The sequence below is a fragment of the Myiozetetes cayanensis genome, unplaced genomic scaffold, assembly GCF_022539395.1.
Source record: "Myiozetetes cayanensis isolate MyiCay16 unplaced genomic scaffold, myiCay2020 scf18, whole genome shotgun sequence".
NCBI classification, from domain to species: Eukaryota; Metazoa; Chordata; class Aves; order Passeriformes; family Tyrannidae; genus Myiozetetes; species Myiozetetes cayanensis.
In genome coordinates, this window is record NW_026087389.1 from 949,440 (window position 1) to 973,868 (window position 24,429).

Genomic DNA, 24,429 nt, shown 5'->3' on the forward strand with positions numbered 1-24,429 from the left:
ATAGCTGGGCATGTCCCTGGGCTGGATTGGAGCCATCCCTTAACCTCCAAGCCCAGAGCTCCACAAACTGCAGCCTGGGCCACATCCCCAGCCTGTTGGACTGCAGTCATTCATCTTAAATCTACCTGAATCTCTCTGTTTGGTTGCATCAGTTCCGAGCTCAGCCTGTAAATAATATTTTTTTCTACATCAGCAAAGCATTTTCCCACCTTTCTAAACAATAACATCACACACACACTCTCATATATGTACATGAGCCTCTGTATTTTCCCTGCAGCTGCTCCTCTCCCTGGTTTCATTTCCCTGGGAGCTGGTGTGTCCATCAGGACTGATCACAGACACATAGGAAAGATAAGCAAGCCTATTTCAAAAGAAAAATGATTGGAGAAAAAAACAGATTTCTGGAAGTGTTCAGTCAGTAGATGAACAGGTAACAACATGAACCACAGGGTAACAGCCCAATTTGATAAGTTTTGCACAGCAAAGAGGTATAGGAACAACAGAAAGGAAGAAGTGAGTAGATAGTTGCTGATTTTCTCACAGCTGAGTTTAAGAGGAAAATGATTTCTAAGACTCAGGACGGGGCTGATGTTTCAGTGCTCTTCTCTCCACGTGAGGACACACCATCACAACCCTCTTCTGGAAGAGTTCAAAGCAACAAGAACCAGAATGCAATGTCCTGCTGCCATAATTGTTCTAAAAATAAATATAATCTGCTTTTATTCCCCCTGAAAACATCTCAAACCTTTCAGCTTCCCTGGTACCTGGTTAAACTGGCTATGGAGCATGTTCCCAACTTTCCAGCTCTTTAATGTGCAGCTCCTCTGGCTCCCTGTCTACTGCAATTATGCAAATAAAATGCAACTTTATCCTTCCAGCATAATTACATCACACACAATCAGGCTATATTAAGAGTGACTTAAGATGAATGAATTCAGTTCATGTAATGATTTCCTAAATCCCCCCCGTGGGATCGTGGCAAAGAAAATTCTGTCCCAAGAGTGACATCAAGTATCAAGACAAATAACTGCGAATCTGGGGCCTGATCCTACAAGAAACCAAGGGCTTTGGGCTCCCTCTGGAGCCAGAGGCTGCTGGGATATTCCCACTGTCAGGAATGCCAGCTGGGATGTATGCAGATGGGTGTAACACTCCGGTCTCCACAGTTCAAGAAAGACAAGGAGCTACTGGAGAGGGTCCAGTGGAGGCCACAAAGATGATTTGGGGTCTGGAGCATCTCTGTGATGAGCAGAGACTGCAGGAGCTGGGCCTGGTTGGTCTGCAGAAGGGAAGGCTGAGAGATCCCATCAATCCACACAAATATCTCCAAGGGGTGTCAGGATGGTCCCACACTCTGTTCAGTGGTGCCCAGTGACACCATGAGGAGCAATGGCCATAAATATAACACAGGAAGTTCCACCTCAACAGGAGGAGCAACTTCTTTACACTGAGGCTGGCAGAGCCTGGAACAGCTGCCCAGAGAGGGTGTGGAATCTCCTGCTCTGGAGACATCCCAAACCCACCTGGACACGTTCCTGTGTCACCTGCTCCAGGTGACCCTGCCTTGGGAGGGGGGTTGGGCTGGATGGGCTCCTCAGGTCACTTCCAACACCAGCTACTCTGGGATTTCCTGGCTAAGTTCCCCCAGCTGTGAGCAGAGTCACACGTTCAGGAGGAGGCACAGGAGCTGCAGTGCTCTCTGCTTCCAGTCAGGCTTCCTGGGAATCTTTTTCCCACGTTTCAAATACTACCTGAGACAGTGATAAAAGGAAAGGGAAAAAAATAAAACAAGCTCTTGAGGAGTAAAATAAGGGCAACCCCCTCATTCATGACTAACACAGAATTCTCACCAAATCCAATGGGAATTAAGCTGGTGCTTAACTGTTGCCTTGACCTGGAGCCTGTGAGCCCCAGGGCTGCTGCTCTGATGGAGCCTGCTGGGCTGGGAGCTGCTCCTGCTGCTCATTTACTTTGTTTCCATCAATTTACAGGCAAAACCAAGGCAGCTTATTTCTTTTATTTTATGCCTTCACCAAAAGAAATGCATTGCTGAATTTTGGGAAGCAGATGTTCATTGCTGGATGATGAAAGAATAACATAAAAATGTCTAATTCCCTTCTCCTGGACTCTCGGCCAAATGAAATTAAAACAACAGAAAGGAAAACAAAACAGCATCCAGCAGCCTAAATTCAAGGCAGGCAGCAATCCAGAGGGGTAAGAGCCTCCCTAAGCATGGGAACACCAATGCCCAAGGATTACTGATTCCTTTAACAGAGCTACAGATGCTTCTCTTGGTGGATAAAACCAAAATGGAATTGGGCTGAGAGGGGGGAATGTGGAGTCCTGGAAAAGTGCTTTGGAAGAACAGGGATGGGCATCCCCTTACCCTCCCTGTAACAGCAGGAGCAGGAGGCAGATCCAGGTGGCATTTGGGGGTGGATGAACAGGGCTGAGGAAGGTGAGAACCAGCCCGAAGCTCTGGGAGCAGCCAGGGAGCCTCTGCTCCGGACAGGGACACCTGGCTCTGCCTGCTGGGACAGCCCCTACTGCTGCCCAGCTGCTCTGCCCTGCCCAGGAGGTCACCTGTGACACATGGACCTCAGAATAAAACTGCTCCTAGAGGATGAACACCTCAGATACACTGACAGGCCAAATGTGATTTCAGCCTCACCGCTGATCACCCAGCCTACGTGGCTACAAGTGCAGGACACAACCAGCCAACTGTCAGCCATTCTTCAACACAGGCACTGAATAAGAAGATATTTGTGGGCTCAATAAACACATACACTGTTATTTAACTGACTTTCTATACCTGGACCCTTCCACTCTGCTCTCCTCACTTACTGTGTCCAAAAAAACCTCCCATGCTTCCCCTTATGGGTTCAATGTGTAATAGAGAAGGAAAATATTTTAAAACAAACAAACCTGGAAAGTTTCTGTTTACTGTTGGCAGAATTTTCTTTTCTGTGTCAGGAACCCACAGGGATGAATGCAGACAGTAAGAAAAGCTTATTAAAATACCCTGGTTTTCAGAAACAAACCACTTCATTGTCTATCAACTTTAGGTATTTACGGAGAAACAACGTTCAAGAACACCTCGGGGGCTGAAAAATGTAAAAGAAATAAGCACATGATACACCTGAGAAGAATAACTGATGAGGAGGGAGTGCAGGCACAGGAAAATGCAAATATTTGGTTTTCCAGGGAGTGAAGACACCAGAACCCATTTTAATGTAGGCAGTGTGCTCAAGGACTCTTCGGAGACCCTGCCCCACACAACACCTTGTGCCAGCTGAGGAGTTTGTTTTCTTCACTCACAGGAAAGTTCTTTACCTTCTAAACCTTGTAAACAACTTTTCTTTCTGCATTATAGAGAACACAGACCTTAATCAACCAGTTTGGTGCCCAGAGAAAGATAGTTAAGCATCCCTGCACACAAAAGCATTAACAAAGTGAGGAGAGAGCGGACAACAAACTCTTCAGAGCACAAAGCAATGGTGAGAAACAAAGGGATTACGTCAAAGCTTCCCATAAGTTTTACATACATGTCCATGTGTGTGAGGAGCATTCAGCACTGACTCCACGTGCTTTCCAGCCTGGGCACCTTTATCCCACAGCACCTCTGGGAACACAGAGGTGGCCGCTCTGCCAGCTCCAGGGAGGCAGCAGGAGAAGGGCAGGGAGCTCTTACCCTCGATGGTGGCTCTCTTGGGCAGGATGGTGATGGCCCCCTCGGCGACGTCCTCCTGCTGCAGCAGCGGGCTCACCTTGGAGCCCCACGTGTCCGAGCCCACCCACAGGAAATGCCCCACTTGATCCGCCCTCTTGGCGGCCGCCAGGATCTGCCTGTGGGAAAGAAGGGCTTGTTCACACATCACGTCACCCAAACACGGGGCTGCTTCAGCAGATGGCCCTGGCAATGGCAGAATGGTGCACTCAGTGACCTCAGATCTTTCCCAACCCAATGGACGCTGCCATGGACAGGAACAGCCCGTTCCTGTGCCCAGGGCTGTGTGTTTGGCATGCCCCACATCACTGGGCTCTGACAGCCTGGTCTACTGCAAGGTGTTGGTGCCCATGGCAGAGGGTTGGAACAAGATGACCATTAAAGGTCCCTCCCAGCCCAAACCATTCTTTGCAGCACCAACAGGGCTTCTCTTTTCTTTAAATTCCCCCTATATCCCATGACTGACATATTGATTCCACCAAAACTTGGAGTTCTGCCACTGACTTTATTGAAACTTCACCCTGAATCCTTTTTGTCTCATTGTAGGACTGAGCCTCTCAGCAGCTGATGATTCCATCACAATTTTAAGCTGATTTAAAATTCTGGAGTGAGAATATGGAACATGGGCAAGTGAGAAACGCTATATAAAATATTCTTTGTATTATTTTATGAGCCAGCTCTACGTGATTTAACCTTGAGCATCCAAGTCATTTTATCACTATTAACCTTCATTTGCCATAAAATAGAGTCTGAAATAATTAATTATACATGACAGAATGAGCTTGGAGAGAGGGGCGAACTCTTAATGCCTCTTTGAGAGGTAAGGTCAGCTCTGCCATCCAGTGCATGAGTAACCCTATGCCAGGAAAAGCTCCCAGATCCTGGGCACTCTTCCTGTGCCCCCAGCATGGTCTGGGCACCCCACGAGCCAGGGCAGCAGCAGCCTCGTGCCTGGTGCTTCCCCCCACATTGCTCTCACCAGCAGACATTCCCAGCTCACTCCCCCTGTTCTGTTTGCCTTGCCTGCTCTGCAGAGCTGTCAAGCCCAATTAATTAATCCCCCCAGCTGCCCTTACTTTATGTCCTCGTCGTTGGCGAAGATGACGATGGCCCTGGCGTTGGGGGTTTCCAGGAGCTGCTTGATGATTTTGTCGAAGTCGATGGTCTTGTCCTTGCGGTCCTGGGGGATCTTCAGGGACTGGGCGATGCAGAGCCCACCTGGGCAGAGACAGGAAGAGCAAAAGGACTTTCACAGGAGGAAAAGGACACATCAGAGGAGAGCACAGGTGGGGCAGTGGGAAATACACCTGCTGGAGGGGAGCTGGGGGGAAGAGGAATGCTCTGATGGGATCACTGCCCTTGTGGGCACTTCAGGTGCCACTGCCTGGGGGTGTCAGACCATTATTTCATAGCCATACCATTAATTCATACCATTATTGTTTTGCACAGAGAGTTCTGACACACAGCCTGCATGGCTGGGTAGGGCTGTGGTTTAAACAGATGGGAAAACCCAACATTGTAGAAAAGCAAAATAAACAAATATATGGTCAGCGGAAGGATTAAAATTAGAGGAATTAAAAAAGTAAACCAATCCTAACAACAGCCTGAATAAGCTTAAACAGATTAAAAAACACACCCCAAACCAACAGGCTGAAAGGCAAGTGATGCTGGAGGTGTATTGGACAAATTTTATCTCAGCAAAGGGCTGAGATTCTTTTTGATTTTGCAAGCTGAAGGCTATTGAGGGAAAATGTTTACACTGAAGTGACTTATCTGGAATAGGAACAGCCCAGGAGTCGAAATATTGGCAAAGCAGAAAAAACCAAACAACCCCACAAAAAAATCCCAAAACAAAACAAAACAAAAAACCCCCACAAAAACCCCCCAAAAAACAAAAACAAAATCACCTCAAAACAAAAAACCAAACCAAACCAAAACCAAACCAAAACAAAAAACAAAAAAACCAAACCAAACCAAACCAAAACCAAACCAAACCAAAAAACAAAAAAACCAAACCAAACCAAGGATAAAAATGAAAATAAAGGATAAAGATCAAGAAAATCCTTATTTGTTCCAATGTCCATCCCCAGCTGGGCTGGAGAGACCCAAATATTGAAGCCTCGAGATAAAGTACATCTGTGAATGGGACTTCTCACAAATACACAGAAAACATGGCAAAAAGTGTGAGCACAGAACAGGGACACCCACAGCCAAAGGCTCACTTTCAGCACATTCCCATATTACAGTTTTTTAGTTTGTTTTAGGAAAAATAAAAGAAAAAAACATCCCATCTCCAGTGATATTCTGCTTGTTGCTTGCAGATGAAAACACAACTTTTGCCTTAATTATTTTGCTTCTCAGTGGTAAACACTTTCATCTTTTATGGCATCTTAGATACCAACCTCCCCACCCTACTGCATAGTGTGTTAATTAATAACATATCAGAGCTGCTTAATAAGAAACAGCAGTGGGGATGAGTTAATTAAAAGGCAGCAGGACAAAGGAGAGATTCTCAGATATGCTTTAAAATACAGATCTAAAAGTACTGTTTGTTAGATGAGGCACTGGAGAAGGTGTTGGAATGGAGAGATCCTACAGCAGGAGGAGGCTCATCCCCCCAGCATGCACCATCTGCCACTGGAGCATCATCCTGGGCACAGCAGCCATGGCAACACCTGCAGAAACCCCTGCAACAGCCCTGAAAACCAAACTCAGCCTTCCAAACCTGGGAAATCTGCCTCCCTGAGCACCTCCCAGAGCAGGCCAGGCTCGTTTTCCCTTGCCTGAGATGCAGGGGCTGCCTGAAGGCAAAGCAGCTCTGCTGTGCTGGCTGCTCCAAAAGCTCCGGGGGAAGAAGGATTGGCTTGGTGGGAAGAAATAAAACAGTGAAAAGAAAAGGCAGGGAAAGAATAAAAGAGAATAATAACCCCCAAGTTCTTCTTTGACTCACACAAAATCTTTCATTTTGTTTCCCAATTATCACAACCTGAAATTTTTGCAACCTGGTGTTTTTGTTGTTTGTTTGGTTGTTTTTTCAAAGGAAACAATACACATTTTTAAAAATAAACTTCATTTTTCAATGGAGAGACAAAGCCTCACTGCTGGTGAGTTCAAAAATTTAAAGAGTTTAAAATGCTCTCTCATTTTCCCCAGTCAAAATTAGGCACAATGAACTTGAATCCATGAGCAGTGCCATCCAGCTTTCCTGAAATGACCCACTTGGCAGGGATTGCAGCTGGTTAAAAGCACAAATCCCCCAGCCAGCCCTGGCTCTGAGCATCCTGCTCCGTGGCAGGGCCAGGGCACCACCCAGGCACAGCAGTCAGGGAAGCCATCCATGTGGCTCTGCTGGGGGAAAATCTCTCTGCCCTGGCACCAAGCCTAAGGAGAATTTCAAGTTATCATCTGCTCCTGGGAAGTCCCTGTGCCCTCCCTGGCACTCCAGCACTCCAAGCCAAGCTACTCCAAAGCTCCCCCGAGAGACTCCCATCCCTCTTGTAAAACAAGGACGTGGCAGCTTTGGAGAATTCACTGAGAGAAAAGAAGGGGAAAAACCAACCCCAGCCCCAGAGTGCTACAGAGCTCCAGGATTTGTCACTTGGAAATTTCTGCCTTCCCTCCACAGTGTCCTTCTGCGAGGGCCCCCCAGGACAGAGCAGAGCAGGACCAGAAGAGGTGAGAGGATTGGGAATGCAGCCCAAAAGAGCAAACAGAGGCCTGAGGAACAAATGCAGCCCCAAAGCCACCCAGAGGGGTCACAGTGTGCTGTTCTCCAGTTTGCTTTGCTCAAATCCACACCCTGAGCACAAAGGTCTTGCAGCAGCAGTGATCCATCCCAGCACCCATCTACATCAGCCCATCAGCTGCTGTTCACATCCAAGCCCTGAGCTGGGATGACAGTGCTCCAGTCCCTCTGGAGGAGCTCCTGGCAGGCAGGGCCCCCGTCATTTACCACTCTCAGCAAGTAGAGGTGCCCAAGGATTTGGGGGGGATTGTCCAAATGGCACAGATAGAGTAAGTTCAGCTTTCATATTCTCATCCTGCACTCCTGTTCCAGCAGGAAGTGCATGCACAGTTATTTAAACTGTCAGGTTAATGCACTGCACTCGCAAGGTAAAACCCTCTGAGGCAATTAAGTGGTAGCAACGTGAAAGTTGCCAATTCAGGACTTTGTCATGAACTCCTGCAGTGATCTATCACCCCTGACGGGCTGGGGATGTGACAAATGCTCTCACTGGCACAAAGTGCTGTGGCAAAGGGTGGGAGTCTGGAGCCAAAAGCCACCCTGTGACCAAACTGGGGCTGCTCTGACACCCCTGGGGAAGCTGTGGCTGCCCCAGCCCTGGAGTGTCCAAGGCCAGGTTGGACAGGGCTTGGAGCAACCTGGGCTAACAGAAGGTGTCCCTGCCCAGGGCAGAAGGTGGCACTGGATGAGATTTAAGGCCCCTTCCAAGTACACCATTATAGGATTTTATGATTCCATGAATTTGTGTCCTCAGCCTCACTACGGATCCTGTGCTGTGAAATAACCAACACGCTCATCTTGCCATGACAAAAGGTTGGTACATCAAGTCCATCCCCCCACTGGGGAGCGACTCCCAACAGCACAAGCACTCTAAAGGATCATCACATGATCATTCTTCCTGGGAATCCCACTCCTAAGCCCCAGATGTGGCACAGGGCTCAGGCCACATCCCAGGATGCTCCAGCTCCCGGCAGCTGGAGGGCAGGCAGATGGAGCCAGCTGGGTGGCAGCTGAAAGCACTCAGGAACCAGGAAGAGAGTCTCAAAAATATCCTGGCTGCCTTCCTTTCACCCACTGACAGCTCCTGTGCTGCGCTGGGAGAGCAGATCCCCAGGAGGGTTCTCTGCAGGCTGGAGCAGTCACGCGGTAAATTGGTCGGGGCATTAAACCCCACCGCTGGTATTTAAGGGTAATGGATGTATCTGGTAATCAAAGTGTTGCTTCAGTATCCATGGATACCCACGATTATATGGTATTTGGATTCTGGTACAACACTAAGTACATTATTCTGCTTCCCTGAAATTCTCCAGGAGCTATTTTTCTTATCACCACTTAATTGGATTATCAGGTAGCAAAAGAGACAATTTAACACTTTTTCAGCTGATTTATCTGCAGAGATCCTCTTTTGAGGGGGGGAGGGATCACTTTTAGCAACACTGAAAATATCACAAAGTTATGTTGTTGCTGCTGATTATTAAAAGGAACTCTCAATTAATTTGATTAATACATTACTTTAAAATTAGCAGCTGCCAGGAGCTGCCTCCTGGATGTTTATTAAAGTTATGGGAACAACAGACAAAGCCTTTGGCATTGCATGGCTTGGTACAGCTCATCCTCCAGTGCCAGGGATTTGAGGACCTTCCTCACTGCTCATCAACACAGAAAATATTCTAAAATTAGGATTTTAACAAGGGTTTATTGGGAAGGATGGGAAAAGTTCAGGTTAAGTACAGACGATAAGTAGATTTTTAATCTAAACAATAAGAACAAGAAATCTTCAAGTGAGGAAGATTTCTGGTCCCTCAGAAAGACCCTGCCAGGGAGCTGATGTGGTCCCAGGATGATCCAACAAGCAGGACCCCCCACCACACAAAGGCAAACTGAGTTTAACCTGAGCTTGGGGCAGGCAAAGGAGAGGAACGAACTGGGGAAAACCAGAATAAACCTCAAAGGCACATGGTAGGGTTTTTCATTTCTATGCACATTTTTTATGTCACTGCTGGGCTCTGGCATATCCTTATATACCCTGCATATACAATTTATGAGCTGCAATGAATTTTACTTGTAAACCTCATATATTCTGCAGACGGGAAACTAATGGCAGTAACACTGAAGACTGAGCTAAAGAAGTCAGTATTCTCCCCATGTGAAAACTCCACTACCACAACTGAGGATATTTCCCTGATAAAGCAGAATCACATCCTAAAGGAACTGCAACGATACAGATTATTTCATATTCTTGAAATGCAGCCGGGGCTGGCAGCTTGTTTGGCGTCAAACTCCTCAGCAGTGAGAGAGAGCTGTTCAAACAGCTGACACAAAAGCCACCAAATCTTCAAAGAGCAGTCACTGGGAAGTCAATACATGACTCACACGTTTGCTTCAGAGCGGAGCAGGAGCCTGGGTGTCGGGGTGGTTGAGATGAGGGTTTGTTATATGAGGGAATTCACATTGAAATAGAGCCCAGAATAAACCCCTGCATGTCCACGTTGCAGGACTGGTCATCAGCCTCTTACAAGAAATAATCAGATTTTCAGTAAGTTAATCTGAACGTAGGAAAATTCCCAGTGCCATTCACAAAGTGCAGATTCACAGTAAACTGACCTGGATCTCTAATATTCCCCTGGCACAAAGGGCCACCAGTCTGGAAGTTCACCAGGGACTGGGCTGAGGTCATCAGAACACTCCAGAAGAAAGATCCCAACAACTCAGTCCTGCTCCATCTCCCCAGGAAAGCTGGGAGCCCAGAGGAGATCCTGGGATGATCCAGCAGCAGCTCTGCCTGAGGCACTACACAGGAATTTTAATCTATGGAAATCAGCCAAATCAGCACAGAATATTCAGAATTCTCAAGAAAAAAGAACTTCAATTTAAAAAAATGGCTTATAGAGAGATCTAAAAATGACAGCTGGGTCCTTGTCTCCAGACTCAAAGTTCTAACAAGACTCTGGGTGGGACTGTTGGGTCATTACTAGGACCAGTTCATATCCTCAATCTCCTGCTTACCAAGAGCTACAAAGTTCCTGCTTATGCCAATAAAAGAAGTTTACAACTGCCCTGATCTGCAGATGGGCTCCAGTTTAAATCACATCTCCACAGTATCATAATTCAATCGTAAAAATGAAAAGTGCACCAATAATACAATTACATTAAAACATGAAACTACAACAAATTATCCAAGAGAAGGGATCCCTGTGGATACCCAACAGTTTTAACTCAGGAACTTTCTACACATGAAGAATCTACTGAATCACTTTTGAATTTTATTTTCACTAATCTTGTTTATTGTTTCATTTTTTCACATTAGCCCTCACCATAACCCAACACCAGAACACCTAAACTGATAGAGAAGACTAATATTTCTAGTATGTTATTCATTAATGCTTAATTCCATTGTGTCAGACCTTTGCTGCATGTTTAATGACATTCCTGGTGCGTTTTATCACCTCAAAATTGTCCTTTATTATGGCAGTTACACTCCAGCAATATACAAAAAATTAAGACTCTCTCTGGAACACCAAATTAAATTATAAGAATGGTATGGGATCATTTTGAAAGATTTAGAAAAGCTCTGTTTGCTAGAGAGAAAATAAAGAAAATTAAGATACCCTGTTAGACCAAGAGCTGCCAGGGCTTGGGAACGTGTGTGGGAACAGGAGAGGGTTTTGCAGCAGCAGGAACTTGGGATTTATTGGCTTCCTAAAATCTGTGCTATAGAAAGAAGGTACACTGGAGCCACACAGTGTATTCATGTAGAAAAAAACCAATATAAAATAAAATTGTGCTTCAAACATCTAAAACACTTTTGTTGTAACAACTTCATGCCAGGAGTGCTCCAAAGGCCTGGTCTGGAGCAGAGCCCTGCAAAGCCTCCAAAGGGGATAAACCCTGCTCAGAGGGACGCTGAGATCTCCCTAAAGACGAAATGCTGCCAATTTGAGAGAAGACTGGATTCCAGGAAATCAGGAAAGAAGAAACCAAACTGATAAACCATTCCCTGTTTTGCTGTAAAGACCCAGAACCAGCAGATTCTCAGCTAAAGAACATTACTGATGCCTTCAATCATTTACCTGTTCCTAACAGCAAGTGCTGCTGGCAAACGGCAAAGAGATACCCCAAATCCAGACCCCAACTAAAGGGGTGTAACTGCAGGTCTGTAGGACAGCCCTGGGTGCTGGTTCATGGGATGAACCCCCCAGGAGTGCAGCACAAATCCCGAAATAGTGGGAACAGAGGAAGGAATCCAAGAGTTGTGTCTGGAAAGACCTGTGAGGTGGTTGAGTCCAGCCATGAACCAGCACCGTGTTCACCACTGAACCACGTCCTCAATCCTCCCCTGTCCTCCCTGAGCTGGATCCAGTCAGCCTAAGCCTGGCTCTGCAGCGCTGTGTGTAAAAATAGCAAAGGCAAAGTTCTCGGGAATGGTGTCAGAACACTTGCTAAAACACATTTGCTTTAGGAACGACTGTGGGCGGTGAAAGCTCCGGCTGCGGGAGACAGAAACAAAGCCCCAAAAATACCATATTTCACAGCAAAGCCCTCAGCCAAGCCACCATCCAAACGAGGGCTGTGCTCCACACAAACACCAGCCAAGGATCCTGTCAGGGGTGGACCAGAAGAGGCCTACAGAGAGTGGCGAGAGATGCAAAAGAACTACAAAGAAGGCTCAGAAGAAGAGATCTCTATCGAAGTCTCCTAGTAACTGCAGCTGCGCAGAACTGCTTGGGACCCAGCTACAAGGCCGCAGCCTTGCAGCTTCTGCAGATTCCCCTGTCTCTGCCCCCAGGACAATCCTTCCATTCTTCCCTAAACTCTCCCTTCCCCTGGCGTGACCAGACATATTCTATGCAGCCTATCCCTCCAAGTTCACTTATCACTAGCTCACGGGATTCGAGGTTCCCCAGCAAGAAACCCACCTCTATTCCTGAACCTTCTGTATCCCCCTGTATATAAACTGTCTTCTTGTTTTAATAAACGCCATTTTGTGGGTCACATACACTTGTGTGTGTGTCCTGTTTCCCATACAAGATGTGCCGCTGGGTCTGTCGCGGGACCGAACCCCACCCGCGATAGGATCCCAGTCCTGCAGCTGGTTCAGAAATCCCCCACACTGGCAAACTCAAAGCCCTGACCTGAAATGCCAGAGGAGGGGCCCGGGAAGCAGCCCCTGCTGGCAGGCACGGGTTTCCTCGGGCATCACCAGTGGCACCTGATGCCCAAAGGGAGGGAAACGCAGCAAGGCTGGACCTGAAGGGACATGTGAACATCTTGAAAGGAGATTGGATTCCAGGCAATCAAGAAAGAAACAAAACTGGGAAAGTATTCCATTTTCCTGTAAATAGGTGCTGGACAACATCTCCCCTGGCACAGCTGGAGGCCGTTCCCTCTCCTCCTGTCCCTGTTCCCTGGGAGCAGAGCCCGACCACCCCCGGCTCCCCCCTCCTGTCAGGGATTGCAGAGCCAGAAGGTCCCCCCTGAGCCTCCTTTTCTCCAGGCTGAGCCCCCCAGCTCCCTCAGCTGCTTCTGCTGCTCCAGCCCCTTCCCAGCTCCGATCCCTTCCCTGAACACTCCACACACAGAGTCCAACCTGAGTGTCCCCAGCTGTGCCTCTGAAAACCAGACCTGCTCCCTGCCATGGAACTTTCCAGGCAGCAGCATCTCCCCTGCAGCAGCCCCTCCTTGGGCAGAGCATTCGGGCTCCCCCCTTCCACCTGCAGGCCCCTGTTTGCTCCCCACAGTGCCTGCATGCAGGGCTGCTCCCAAACAGAACCCTTGGAGCCTGCTTTGGCTGCCCTGCAGGAGGCAATTCCCTGCCACCCCCCCACACAGATCCTGAGCCGTGGGGCTGCCTCTTGGAGCTGCCTCTTGGAGCTGCACTCTGTAATTTAGGGACTGTGCAGTTCTTGCAGGGACATTTCCCCCCCAAGCGATAATGATGCCACCTCTGGATAGTGAATCATTATAAACTGCAAGCACAAAATGATCTCTGATGATGAAGCTTTTGTAACCACAATTTGGAATGTTCCCTTGTTCCCAACTCATTTTTTCTTGGAGAGGTAACGTGGCACTTCAGCCCGCTCTCAGTTAATGGTATTTTTGTGGCTGTTATGTACCTGTGAGGACAAGTAAAGACTTGTCAATTCTTCCAAGAATGAGAAATCGAGAGAGTGGCAATGACACAATGAGAAATCTCAGTGGGAAAGGAGGGAGGAGAAGAAACCTTTGAAGTGTAATTTTGGAAGGAAACCTGTTTCCTAATTCTTCCACCCAAGAACAGGCCAGCACTTACAGCATGAATGGGCAAGGTCTGCACTGCCCACTGCCTTCTAGGATTGGAAATACATGCATCCAGCAAAGTTGGGAATTATTTCAATAGGTTCTGTTCTCAGCCCTTGGATGGAGAAAGACAAAACTCTGTAATTCCTTGGTCTTTTCTTGTCTTTTCCATAATCCTCATCTCCTTCACAGTGGAGTAATGTTCTTAATGTACTAGGCTGAGCCTTAATGACCCTCTCTCAAATGAGTACTAAAAATGCAATATAGTTCAATAAAACCACTGTTGCAGCCTTGCAAAAACCACCCCCTTGCACTGCCTGGGGATAATTTGGTCAAGTTAATAGAGATGCTGTAAAAGGCACAAAAGTGAGGAGCAAGCTCTAGGGAGGCAGGCCAGGATTCATCCCAGCAGTGCTTTATCTCATGGAAAATGGCCCATGTTCGGTCACAGCTGGGGACCAACACCCAGGCAGGAGCTCCAGGGACTGTGACTGAGAGAGGCCCCTCGGAGGGGACAGGGAGGTGACACTCAGCCAGGTTGGACGGGGCTTGGAGCCACCTGGGCTGGTGGGAGGTGTCCCTGCCCATGGCAGGGGTGGCACTGGGTGAGCTGTAAGGTCTCTTCCAACCCAAAGCACTCTGTGGTTCTATGAATACCCCAGGGCAGCACAGGCTGCAGCTCTGGGATATGGATCCTCCAGGAAAAGCCCAGGGTGGGAGGTACCCAGGGCAGGAGGGGGCTGGCAGAGGGCTGGTCCTGGTGCTGAGGAGCAGGCCTGCCTGGAGATGAGCTGGCTGAAGAGATGAGGAGGTGACAGTGGCTGTTGGGCAGAGGGAACACCAGGTCACTTTGTGGAACACAGAACGGAGCAACCTCAGCTCCAAAAGCAGCTGCACTGAGGGACATGTGGGGCAAGGGTTGGGGTGCTGCACAGGAGCATCCTCTGCACATCCCTGACCCTTCCCACCCCCTTTGGGCTTCCCTGACTGGCCCCACTGGGGGGTGTGGGGTGCTGAGCCACACACGGCTCTGAGCTGGGCGGCACCTCCCGGGACACCACGAGCAGAGGAGGTTCTTCCTCACCCTGCACAGAGTGAACACCAGAGACAGGCAGCAAAGATCACCTGCTGCCTTGGACAGCAAAGCTTGGCCCCCAGGCTCTGAACCACTGCTGTGGTCTGGTTCCTGCCACACAAGAACACAGCTCACAGCTGAACCTTCACCATCTCTCAGGAGAGGACCAGACTCCAGCCCTGGGCACAGCCAGGGCTTCTCACCTCTGCATTCTCCTGCAACCCCAGCAGATGAGCCACAGACAAAAGGCATGAAAAGCTGAATAAACAAAAAATGTGCTTGACCCAGCCTGTGGAACGACCCCCACTCCCTGCCCCTGTGCATTCCCTTCACCCAGGAACCTCGGAAAACAGATGGAATGTGGTTATTCCTGAGTTACTCAGCACTGAGCTCTTCATTGACTGTTTTCTAAAGAGGCTTTTCAATGAACAGCCCATTAGAGACAAAGTGATGCTCTTAATTTGGTGCTGAATTCGAGAGGCCCATGAAATATTTGCCAATATTCGGAGTGCCCAACGTGTTTCCCTGAACAGAGGGGGATTGATTGCTGCAGAAATGATCCCTCCAGCACAGCCCACACTGCCCTGCAAAGCTTCCAAAACAATCCAGAACCTTTAGAGCCTCCCTTTTCCTTTCAACCAATGGAGTTATGGCAATAGGACACTCAGATCTCCGGCAAGACAATTCTCAGGAAAACATCCTTTTCCTCACAGGAGGAAGAACAAAGGAAAAAGAGACTTTTGTTTTCCCTTTTGCTGTGCACAAGAAAAAGCCCAAAGCCAAGTGTTGGGACTTATGGGAATTAAAGACACAAATCAAACCCTTTCAGGCTGCAGGGGAGGGATCCTCAGAGATGCTGGAAGTACCAGCCAAGGGGCACAGGAGAGAAAGGACTTCACAGGGACCTTCTTACAACTTGTTACTTGCTGCTCAAAAATTATAGTTATTAAAAGGAGCAAAACCCAGTGAAAATATTCACAATACAGCAGCAAACACATATGCCAAAATATTGGGGGTTTTGGGGTAACACTTCATTTCCAGAGAATATTTAAGCACTAGTGGCAAGCAATGAGAAAAGCTTTTCTTTTCCTGAATAGAATGAGTATGGGGAATATTCACCACCAAGATTCACTTCACATCCTGTGCATTTTAAAGCCCCTAAAGTCTAGTGTTTCAAATGTATACACATAAAAAAAATATATATACTGAATATCTCACTAATTCAAAATTCAAAAAAACATTCCAAAATTCACTATTATGGTGACAATCCCACTACTTCAAAAGTCAAATAAATCTTAAAAAAATCCACTAATACAGTGGATGTCCCCCATAAGAAGGGCAGGAGCAGATTTTATGAACTGGGCATCCAGACCTCTGACAGGGCAGGACAAGCTGTACCAGCTCACTGTGCTACCCTAGGAAAGAATAAAGCCAAAGGAATTTACTTCACAGCAAGAACTTTGGAGAGGCAAAATATTGAGGAAGCAAGAAATGAGGTCACAGCCTCAAATCAATAGATGAATAAATATTTAAACAATCTTCATGCTGCAAAACAGTTTTATCGCTATTTTTTTGGTGGGCTCTTGACATGGCAAGGCAACACTGGGAAATCTGGCATTTAGAAGACCAAAGAGAGACAACAGAAAAAGGATAAGAAAGAATTAATATGCTGAATAGGCCCCTTTCCCTTACTGCGGGGCACTCATCACATTAGTCTCAATTTAATTAAATGTCCTTATATTATTTGCAGATCAAATTTCACACTCTCCCACCTGCTCCTCCTGACATGCACCTGCAGCTCCAGCGCCGTGCAGCCCATAATTCCAACCGGAATTTATTGTATCTCAGGGGAGTTCAGGGGAGAAAAAGCTCCAGTTGAGAGCTGCAAACCTACACGTGGAACTAATGAGAACAAAGAGGAGTTTCTGCTTGCACTGTAAATCCTGGTGCTTCAGGATGTGACTCCATCATGGAATTCTCCCAGACCACACCAACTCCACCGTTCCACGTGGTCTCACCCTGCCAGGGGCCTGGCCTTGGAAGATTCAGCTCTTTCAGTGTGGAACAAGTGACACGGACCAATAAATTTTCTCTTAAATTTAGTCTGACTTGTATGAAGGAATTTAAATGATGTCCTGAGCATTACATAAATTAAAAATCATTACATCGATGTAATTTCCAATAAAAGAGATGTTAACTGCTACTTCACATGAAATATCCAGCTTTCTTTATTTCTAATTCATTTTGTGGCCAGAAAGATGACCAAAGTTATCTTCACTTGGCAAAAACCACTGCAACGTGTGGGGGAGAAATGAACACTTTGATTAACACTTTCAAGAGTCAAAATTATTTTCCAGTCTTCCTCTCAGTTTCAAAGGTTCACATTAATCATTCCTCCCAATATCATGGCATGCTGAGGGAGTTGATTCCCAAGCAGTGAGTGAGGGGACAGCCCCCCAGCGCTGTGCTCAGACTCCCCCCAGCATTTCACGCTCCCTGCTCTCGGCAGCACCGCAGAGGAGCTGCTTTCCCATCACACCTCTTCAAACAGGGCACGGAATTTGCTGTTCCAAATTCCCTTCCTGGGAGCTGACACACAGCCCTTCATTTCATGGCTCATATCCCTGGGCTGGAACGCTCAGGGAGCCCTTTCAAATGCAAAGACACCATGGCTGGCTGGGAATTCTGTCACCTCCCAGAGTCATGGAGTTGGATGGGTGGGAAAAGCCCTCTGACATCACTGAGCCCAACCTTTAACTCAGCACTGCCAGGGCCACCACTCACCCACGTCCCCAAGTGCCACATCCACATGGCTGTTAAACCCCTCCAGGATGGGAGCCCTGTGCCAGGGCTGGACAACACCTTCCAGGAAGGAATTTTCCCAACATCCCACCTGAGCCTCCCCTGGCACAGCTGGAGGCCGTTCCCTCTCCTCCTGTCCCTTGTTCCCTCCTGTCAGGGATTGCAGAGCCAGAAGGTTCCCCCTGAGCCTCCTTTTCTCCAGGCTGAGCCCCCCCAGCTCCCTCAGCCCCTCCTGCTGCTCCAGCCCCTTCCCCTTGGAGACGAATTGGAGAGACAGCCATGCCCAACATGTTCCAGGCAGGGAACAGGCCAGGAACAGACCCTGCAGGTGAATTCCTGAAAATGTAGCTCCTTTAAAAGTCATCACTGAGAATTTTGTACCTCCTTGTGCCTTTCTCAGAAGACGGCAACGTTCAAACCCAACGTTTTGGATAGAAGAGGCACATCCATGTAATTCCAGCGAGTCTTGTTTAATCTGCTCCGTTTCATTTGTTCTACAAATTTCTTATTTTGGGCAAATAAATGTTTTTAATTAAGTTGCCTGGACAGCCACTTAGGCAAGAGCTGACTGTCAAATATTTTGAGCAGCTCCACTTCCCCACCCTGCACATCCGCACCGATAGCTCCAGTTTATTGTGATAAAGCAATTTGTTGAGTCATGCTCTTTCTCCCTCTCTCCAATCTTGATTCCCCAGACAGTGTCAGTTCTCCATTTGTTAATCCATATTTAATTTTTAAATCACAAAACATCATGGCTTTAAAGATAAGCTTTTAAAACGCCCTCCTACACAGCCTTTCTCGCCGTCTCCCGGGATATTGCTGATAACAAGCAAAAATCACACGCTTCAAATATTAATGAAGAAGCTGCTACTGGAGACTGGGAAGTTCAAGGCCAGGTGATTATTGTGTGGAGATGGGATGTCAAATGCAACCTGGGGAGAAACAAGGCTAAGGATAAAAGAGCACTGAAGGCAAGACAGCAGTTGGCAGTTGTCAGATAAGGATCTGGAAAAACACCACTCAAAGCCAGGGAGCAGGGAAGGAGCTCTGTTCTCACAGGTGGGGATGAAAGGCCCCAAATTCCTCAATTTTGGGGACACAAAACTCAAAAATAACCACCAAGCTGCTGGTGTCCCTTGCCTGGGGAGTCCTTGGGGCACAGAGACAACGTACAACACAAAACCTTCCAGCAGCACCTGCCCCACCAAAATCCAGGCAATGATTGAAACCCCTCAGAAAATACTCCCCACAGAGCCATTTGTCTGCTTTTGTTCCCAGTGAAATGGCACTTGGATGGTAATTCCCAACCCCCTCAAACCAAGGCTGAGAGCTGCTGTCCCCTGGGGGCTCCAGGGCTGGAGCAGCTCCTGCACTGTGGGACACTGGGGCTGTTCCATGCCTGTCACCATTCTCAACACCCCTGTAATCCCAAAGGACAACCCAGTCCTCCACCTTTGGAAGAAAACTCTGTGTTTTCAAAGACACAAAGACATGGAGGAGGCCCTGCTCACACCGAGCGTCTCAGTAAAGCTTTTCAATGCAAACTTGATTCCTGTTACACTGCAAAAAGGTTTCTATTAAAGCCAAAATTACCCTGATGATAAATTTTCATTAGTAATATCCCCAAAATACTAAAATAATCTGATGGAGAAAGAAAATTCCAGCTGAAATCCTCTGCCTGATTTACAGATCTTGGAAGGAAATCTGGAGCAGTTCCTTCAGCCTCTCATGCAAGATCTTTTGTTTTCCTTTGAAAAAGTTACACTGCCAAGGATACCTTCCTTTTCTTTTGATCCTTTTAATTCCTAGCACTGAATGATTTGTATATGCCTTTTATTAAGGTCAAGGTCATTGTCACTAGACACTTTTGTCTTTCAAATATCCAACAAGCAATTCCTAATAGCTAAAAATCCTTCATGAAAAATTCCATAGTCATTTCCTACATGAGAAAAAAGCTACCTTGGAATAACCTGGTCTAGTGGAAGGTGTCCCTGTCCATGGTCCTTGAGGGTCCTTCCCACCCATCCTTTGCCTGCCCCAGGGTCAGCCTCACAAACCCCAGAGCCAGGGGCTGCTCAGGTGCCCCACCACCCTTCAGCTCTCCCTGGAGAGCTCCTTCATGAGGATCCTGGGACAGCAGGAAAAGTCACTCAATGCCAGGGGGGTGGTCCCACCCCGGGGCTGGCAGAGCGTGGCCATCACCACCCAACACCACATCATCACCACAAAGCCAAGGATGGAACTCCCAGTCACACAGCTGCTGGAAAATGCCTTGTGATCTCCCAAGATCATTGACATTCGAGCCTTCCCCTCCCCACAGGCTCCCAGAACAGAGGTTGTTTCATTCTCTGGTCATTGTTTCCACTGTGGTCAGTGGTTTACAAACACGATGTGCTGTTTGCTTTCCCCAGCAAACACTGAGTTCAAGGATTCTTGTCCTCTGCCTGGGCTCAGGGAATGCAAATGCAATCTCTGTTCCAAGGTACTGAGTTTGGGTAGCAGAGGATGCTGAAGAAAAAGAGATTTTTTTTTTTTGCCACAGTTCCACTATACAATAAAGGTTCCCACAGGTTTTTAAACAAGTGTAAGAACTTTCTGTTAAGCCAGCTCTCCTGAGCAGGGGCACAGCATGAAGTCTTTTCAAAATATGCTTTCCTTCCTAAACCAGCACGTGGATGCTGCTGAAAACAGGAGAAGAAAAACTAACACTGCCATTTCTGAACCTGCACAGGGTTATCTCCCCATCACACTGTAAAGTGTGAGAGACCCTCAATAATTTGGTGTAGTGCAGGAAAGGACAGGAGGGGCTTGACCCTTTACACTGGTTTGTGTCCCATTCTGCTTTGTCATCAGAGGGAGAACTTCTGCTGTAGTAGCAGTTCCCATCCACCCTGTGGGAGGAATGTGCTTCAAATGTTTACTTCTTTCTGTTGAAATAAATAACTGGAATTTGCAGCATTATGGTCCAAAGAACTCCCTGCAAGTCAGTCAAGTGGAGCATCAAAAAAGGACATTATGTCACCACACTCAGTCTCGTATTTCTTAATATCCCCTGATAAAAACAGGTTTTAAAGCTTCATCAAATCTCACCTATCAGATGTTCTCAATAATTCCATTCAAGTTCATTAAAAAGGTATTGCAGTTTATGATAGTGTTTCAATTCAGAACAGAAGCTACTTAAAGGCTCTCACATGGACACTGGCAGGGCTGGAAATGCACTTGGAGAAGATAAACAAGAGTGTTTTCATGCACTATTTATATCCTTATTGGCACCACTGTGGCTGTGGCCACACAAACTTTACATCTCAGCTACCAACACTTTACATCAGGTAGAACATTTCAGATGGCAGGAACTTCTTTTGGCTTTTTTTTTTTTTCCCTTCTAATTGAAGGATAAAAAAGCAGAGCAGTGGGAGGGTTTTATGGTTTAATGTTGGTGTGGGAACACACAACCGGAATGGAAGGGATTCAAAATCATTTGTACTTGCAAAAAAATCAGACAAAAATCAAAACTGGACTCTGTGTTATTGTAACTTCCCCAAAGTGCCTGTAAAATCCTGGGAGAACAACGAGAGGGACCTGCACAGTGCAGCTGGTGCAGGGCTTCACAACACAGAGTCTACGTGGGACTTCAGAAAACCAGAAAGGATTGAATGCCAGGCACTGTGGGATCAGCTCAGAACACGTTTTGATGGTGCTTTCCTTCCACCCCTCTCTGGAAGCAGAACCCACAGTGGGGGACAAGGACACGAGAGGAGGAGCAGGAGCAGAGACACGGCTCAGGAGATGTTACATTTCACACAACAACCTCAGCACTCAAGATGTCACATGGGATACCCTACCCAGAGGATTTCCTGCTGACCTCTCCTCTCAGTCTCTCTTCCTTTGGCTCAAAGCCTCCCTGGGCAGCTGGGAACAGCCAGGATGCTGCAGTGAGGTGAGTGCTCAGCACCCAGCGCTGGGGGAACTCTGTTCCCAGTTACTCTGCAGTAACCAACACGTTTAATTCCAACTGCCAGCTCTGCAGTTTGAAAGTTACAACTGCACACCCAGGATCCTGCTCTGCTCCTCCAGCCCCTTCAGGAGAGCACCTGCACACCCAGGATCCTGCTGTCCTGCTCCAGCCCTGGTTCTCTTTCTGCATTTAGAGATGAGAGGTGCCCACTGGCCCCACGGGCTGGGTTGCTGGGTCAGTCTATCTCCCTGGCTCCTGTGCACCCACTCCACACAACCCTCCTGAGCCACTTGGATCACAAGAGGTCCTGGTGAGGCACCTGCACCCTGGTGCCAGGGCAGACACCACCTGTACCTTCCCAATCCCCTCCACAAAAGCTCCTCCTCTGCAGAGGAGCTGCCTGAGTGCTGTCAGGAGAGAAACTCCATCAACAGCAAACAGCAACAAGAACATTTCCATGACACTTCGTGTCACACCGGCACTGGGAACGTGGAAGAGTCCAGAAGCCTCTGAATAAACCCACCAAGTGCTCAATTCATCCACCCAAAAGAGAAGAGCTTTTTGAAATGTAAAAATTCATAGTAATTTAGAGGGAAGGGGAACTGCCTCAGGGCAGCCAGTCAGCACAGCCAACCTGCAGGCAGAAATGCACCAAAAGCTGCCACCTGACCTGAGCCACAGCATGTGACGTGATGGGATTCTCTTTTAAACCCAAATAAAAGCGTTTCACCAACAGTTGAAAGAGGCATGGAAACACTTTTTACCTGCCAAAATATGGAGTTCACTGTTCTGTGTTTCCCCTGCCACAGCTGAAGACATCACTAACACCTAAAACAGAGCAAAGAGCTGCACTTCACATTAAATGTCCAAAGACAAGGTGCAGAGATCAGTGCAGGCTATGTCACCTCTCCCACAGAATGTATTTCAAAGCAAGTACAAAACTTCAGCCCAAGGAAAATCCCTTTTCCATACCAAATAAATAAGTGTGGGGCAAACATCTGTTAGGGAGAAGAGAAACAGAACCCCTGGGAGTCGGGTGCTCAGTGTTGGGTGTCACGGGGTGCAGAGCTGGGGGCAAAACCCTCTGGGCTCCACCAGCAACCTCCTGGGAATGACCCCTCCCACTGCCACAGCTCAGGCACTGGAGTGACAGGACAAGGGGAACGGCTGCCCACTGCCAGAGGGCAGGGTTAGATGGGATGTTGGGAAGGAATTCCTCCCTGTGAGGGTGGGCAGGCCCTGGCACAGGGTGCCCAGAGAAGCTGTGGCTGCTCCATCCCTGGGAGTGTCCAAGGCCAGGTTGGAGCAATGGAAGGTGTCCCTGCCCATGGCAGGGGGTTGGAACTGCATCACCTTTGAGGTCCCTTCCCACCCCAAGCATTCCAGGATTCTAATGGGCAGGTCACAGTCCATGGAAAGCTCTGGAGGACACTCAGATCCTGAAGGCAATTTCCTCTCTGCCAGAAATTCACATTTCCCCAGCATTTTTACCCAAAGATCAGGCAAAATTAAAGCTGTTCAGGTTGAAACATGACTGTCTGTAAAAGCAGTGGGGGAACCTCTGACTTCCAAGGTGGAGAAGGGGCTGCAGCACAACCTCCCCTGCCCCACACCCAGCTCCTGAGCAATGCTCTGTGCAACAGGGAAGGTGCCTGGTTCCAAAGAACAATCAGCCCACAGACCTCCTCACTGATCCCCACAGACCTCCCCACTGATCCCCTGGGCTGCAGAGGGGCTGGGGGCTCCTCCCACTCCACATCACCCACAGCACACAGTTTAAGTCTACAGGAGGTTCTTCATATATTTCAGAGAACACTTCGGCACAAGCCAAGAGGAAAGATGCAGGAACAAAAGCAAACCAGGAGAAATGCAGAGGTGGGAGGAACAAAGCAAGCAAAGCTCTCTTTCAGCACAGATCAGCTCTGACACCGTGGCTGCAGGTACCCTGTGAAGAGCTGCTTCACTGCCTGCAGCTCCACTGAGAAACCCAGCACAGCCCCTGCACCTCACACACTGCCTTCATCAGCTCTGCCTTCACACTGCCTTGGAGATTTGCTCATATCATCAGGTTTCCAAAGCAGATGATACAGGATCTGCTTTAAAACAACACCTTGTTTGATGCAATTTTTTTTTTTTCCCAGGCAGACACTCAGAATAGCTTGACATTTCTACTAAACCTGGATAGGGAAAGAAACTAAACTAGATAGGGAAACAAACTGAGACAGTGACGTCCAGGGGCAAAGAAAGCAAAACCAAGACTTGTTTGAGGCTGTAGCCCTGCTCTGAAATTGGCCAGGCAAACCCGTGCACTAATCAGTACTTTTGGAGACAGATTATATCTCATTAGGATATAATATCCCAGGGGCAAACATAAGGAGAGAACAACAATTAATGCTGCCAGTGGTTGCTTCTTGTTGCAATTTCAAATTTGCATCCAGCAAAAATAATTTCCTTGGATAAAACTGTAAAAGCTTTTTTTTTTTTTTTTTTTTAAATGATAAATTCGTTAAAATAAGTAAAACTGAAGCCCTGTCTCCTGTAGCCCTCACTCTTCAGGCTCAGTGCCTGAATGATCTTCAATCACATTCAATTTATCGTGAGATTGTCAAAGGTGAAAAGGTTAAATCAGTGGCACTGACTGTAACTTTGAAATTCTAGCGCATGGATTTGGATTTTTGCCTGCCAGCTGGAATAGGAGCTGAAGGGAAATTACAGCCCTTCTGTAACAGCTCAGAATGACTCCCAGGAGTCAGCCCCGTGCTCTTGGAGTGGTTTGATGGGGTAACTTCTCTGAGGTTTTACTGCCCATGGCCACTCGTGCCTAGTTACAGTCCAGGGGAGGATTTCAG

The 24,429-nt window shown here is 47.7% G+C and overlaps 1 protein-coding gene across 3 annotated transcripts in view; it reads right to left on the reverse strand.

The window, feature by feature from the left end:
• GRM7 (glutamate metabotropic receptor 7) overlaps positions 1-24,429 on the reverse strand; it is a 216,276-nt gene that overhangs the window by 87,715 nt on the left and 104,132 nt on the right. For all 3 annotated transcript variants that reach the window (XM_050313094.1, XM_050313092.1, XM_050313093.1), the window contains exons 3-4: positions 4,804-4,945; positions 3,692-3,846 (exon numbers count right to left, since the gene is read on the reverse strand). In XM_050313094.1, the coding sequence (XP_050169051.1) occupies positions 3,692-3,846; positions 4,804-4,945 (297 nt within the window). The remainder of the gene's footprint in view (positions 1-3,691; positions 3,847-4,803; positions 4,946-24,429) is intronic.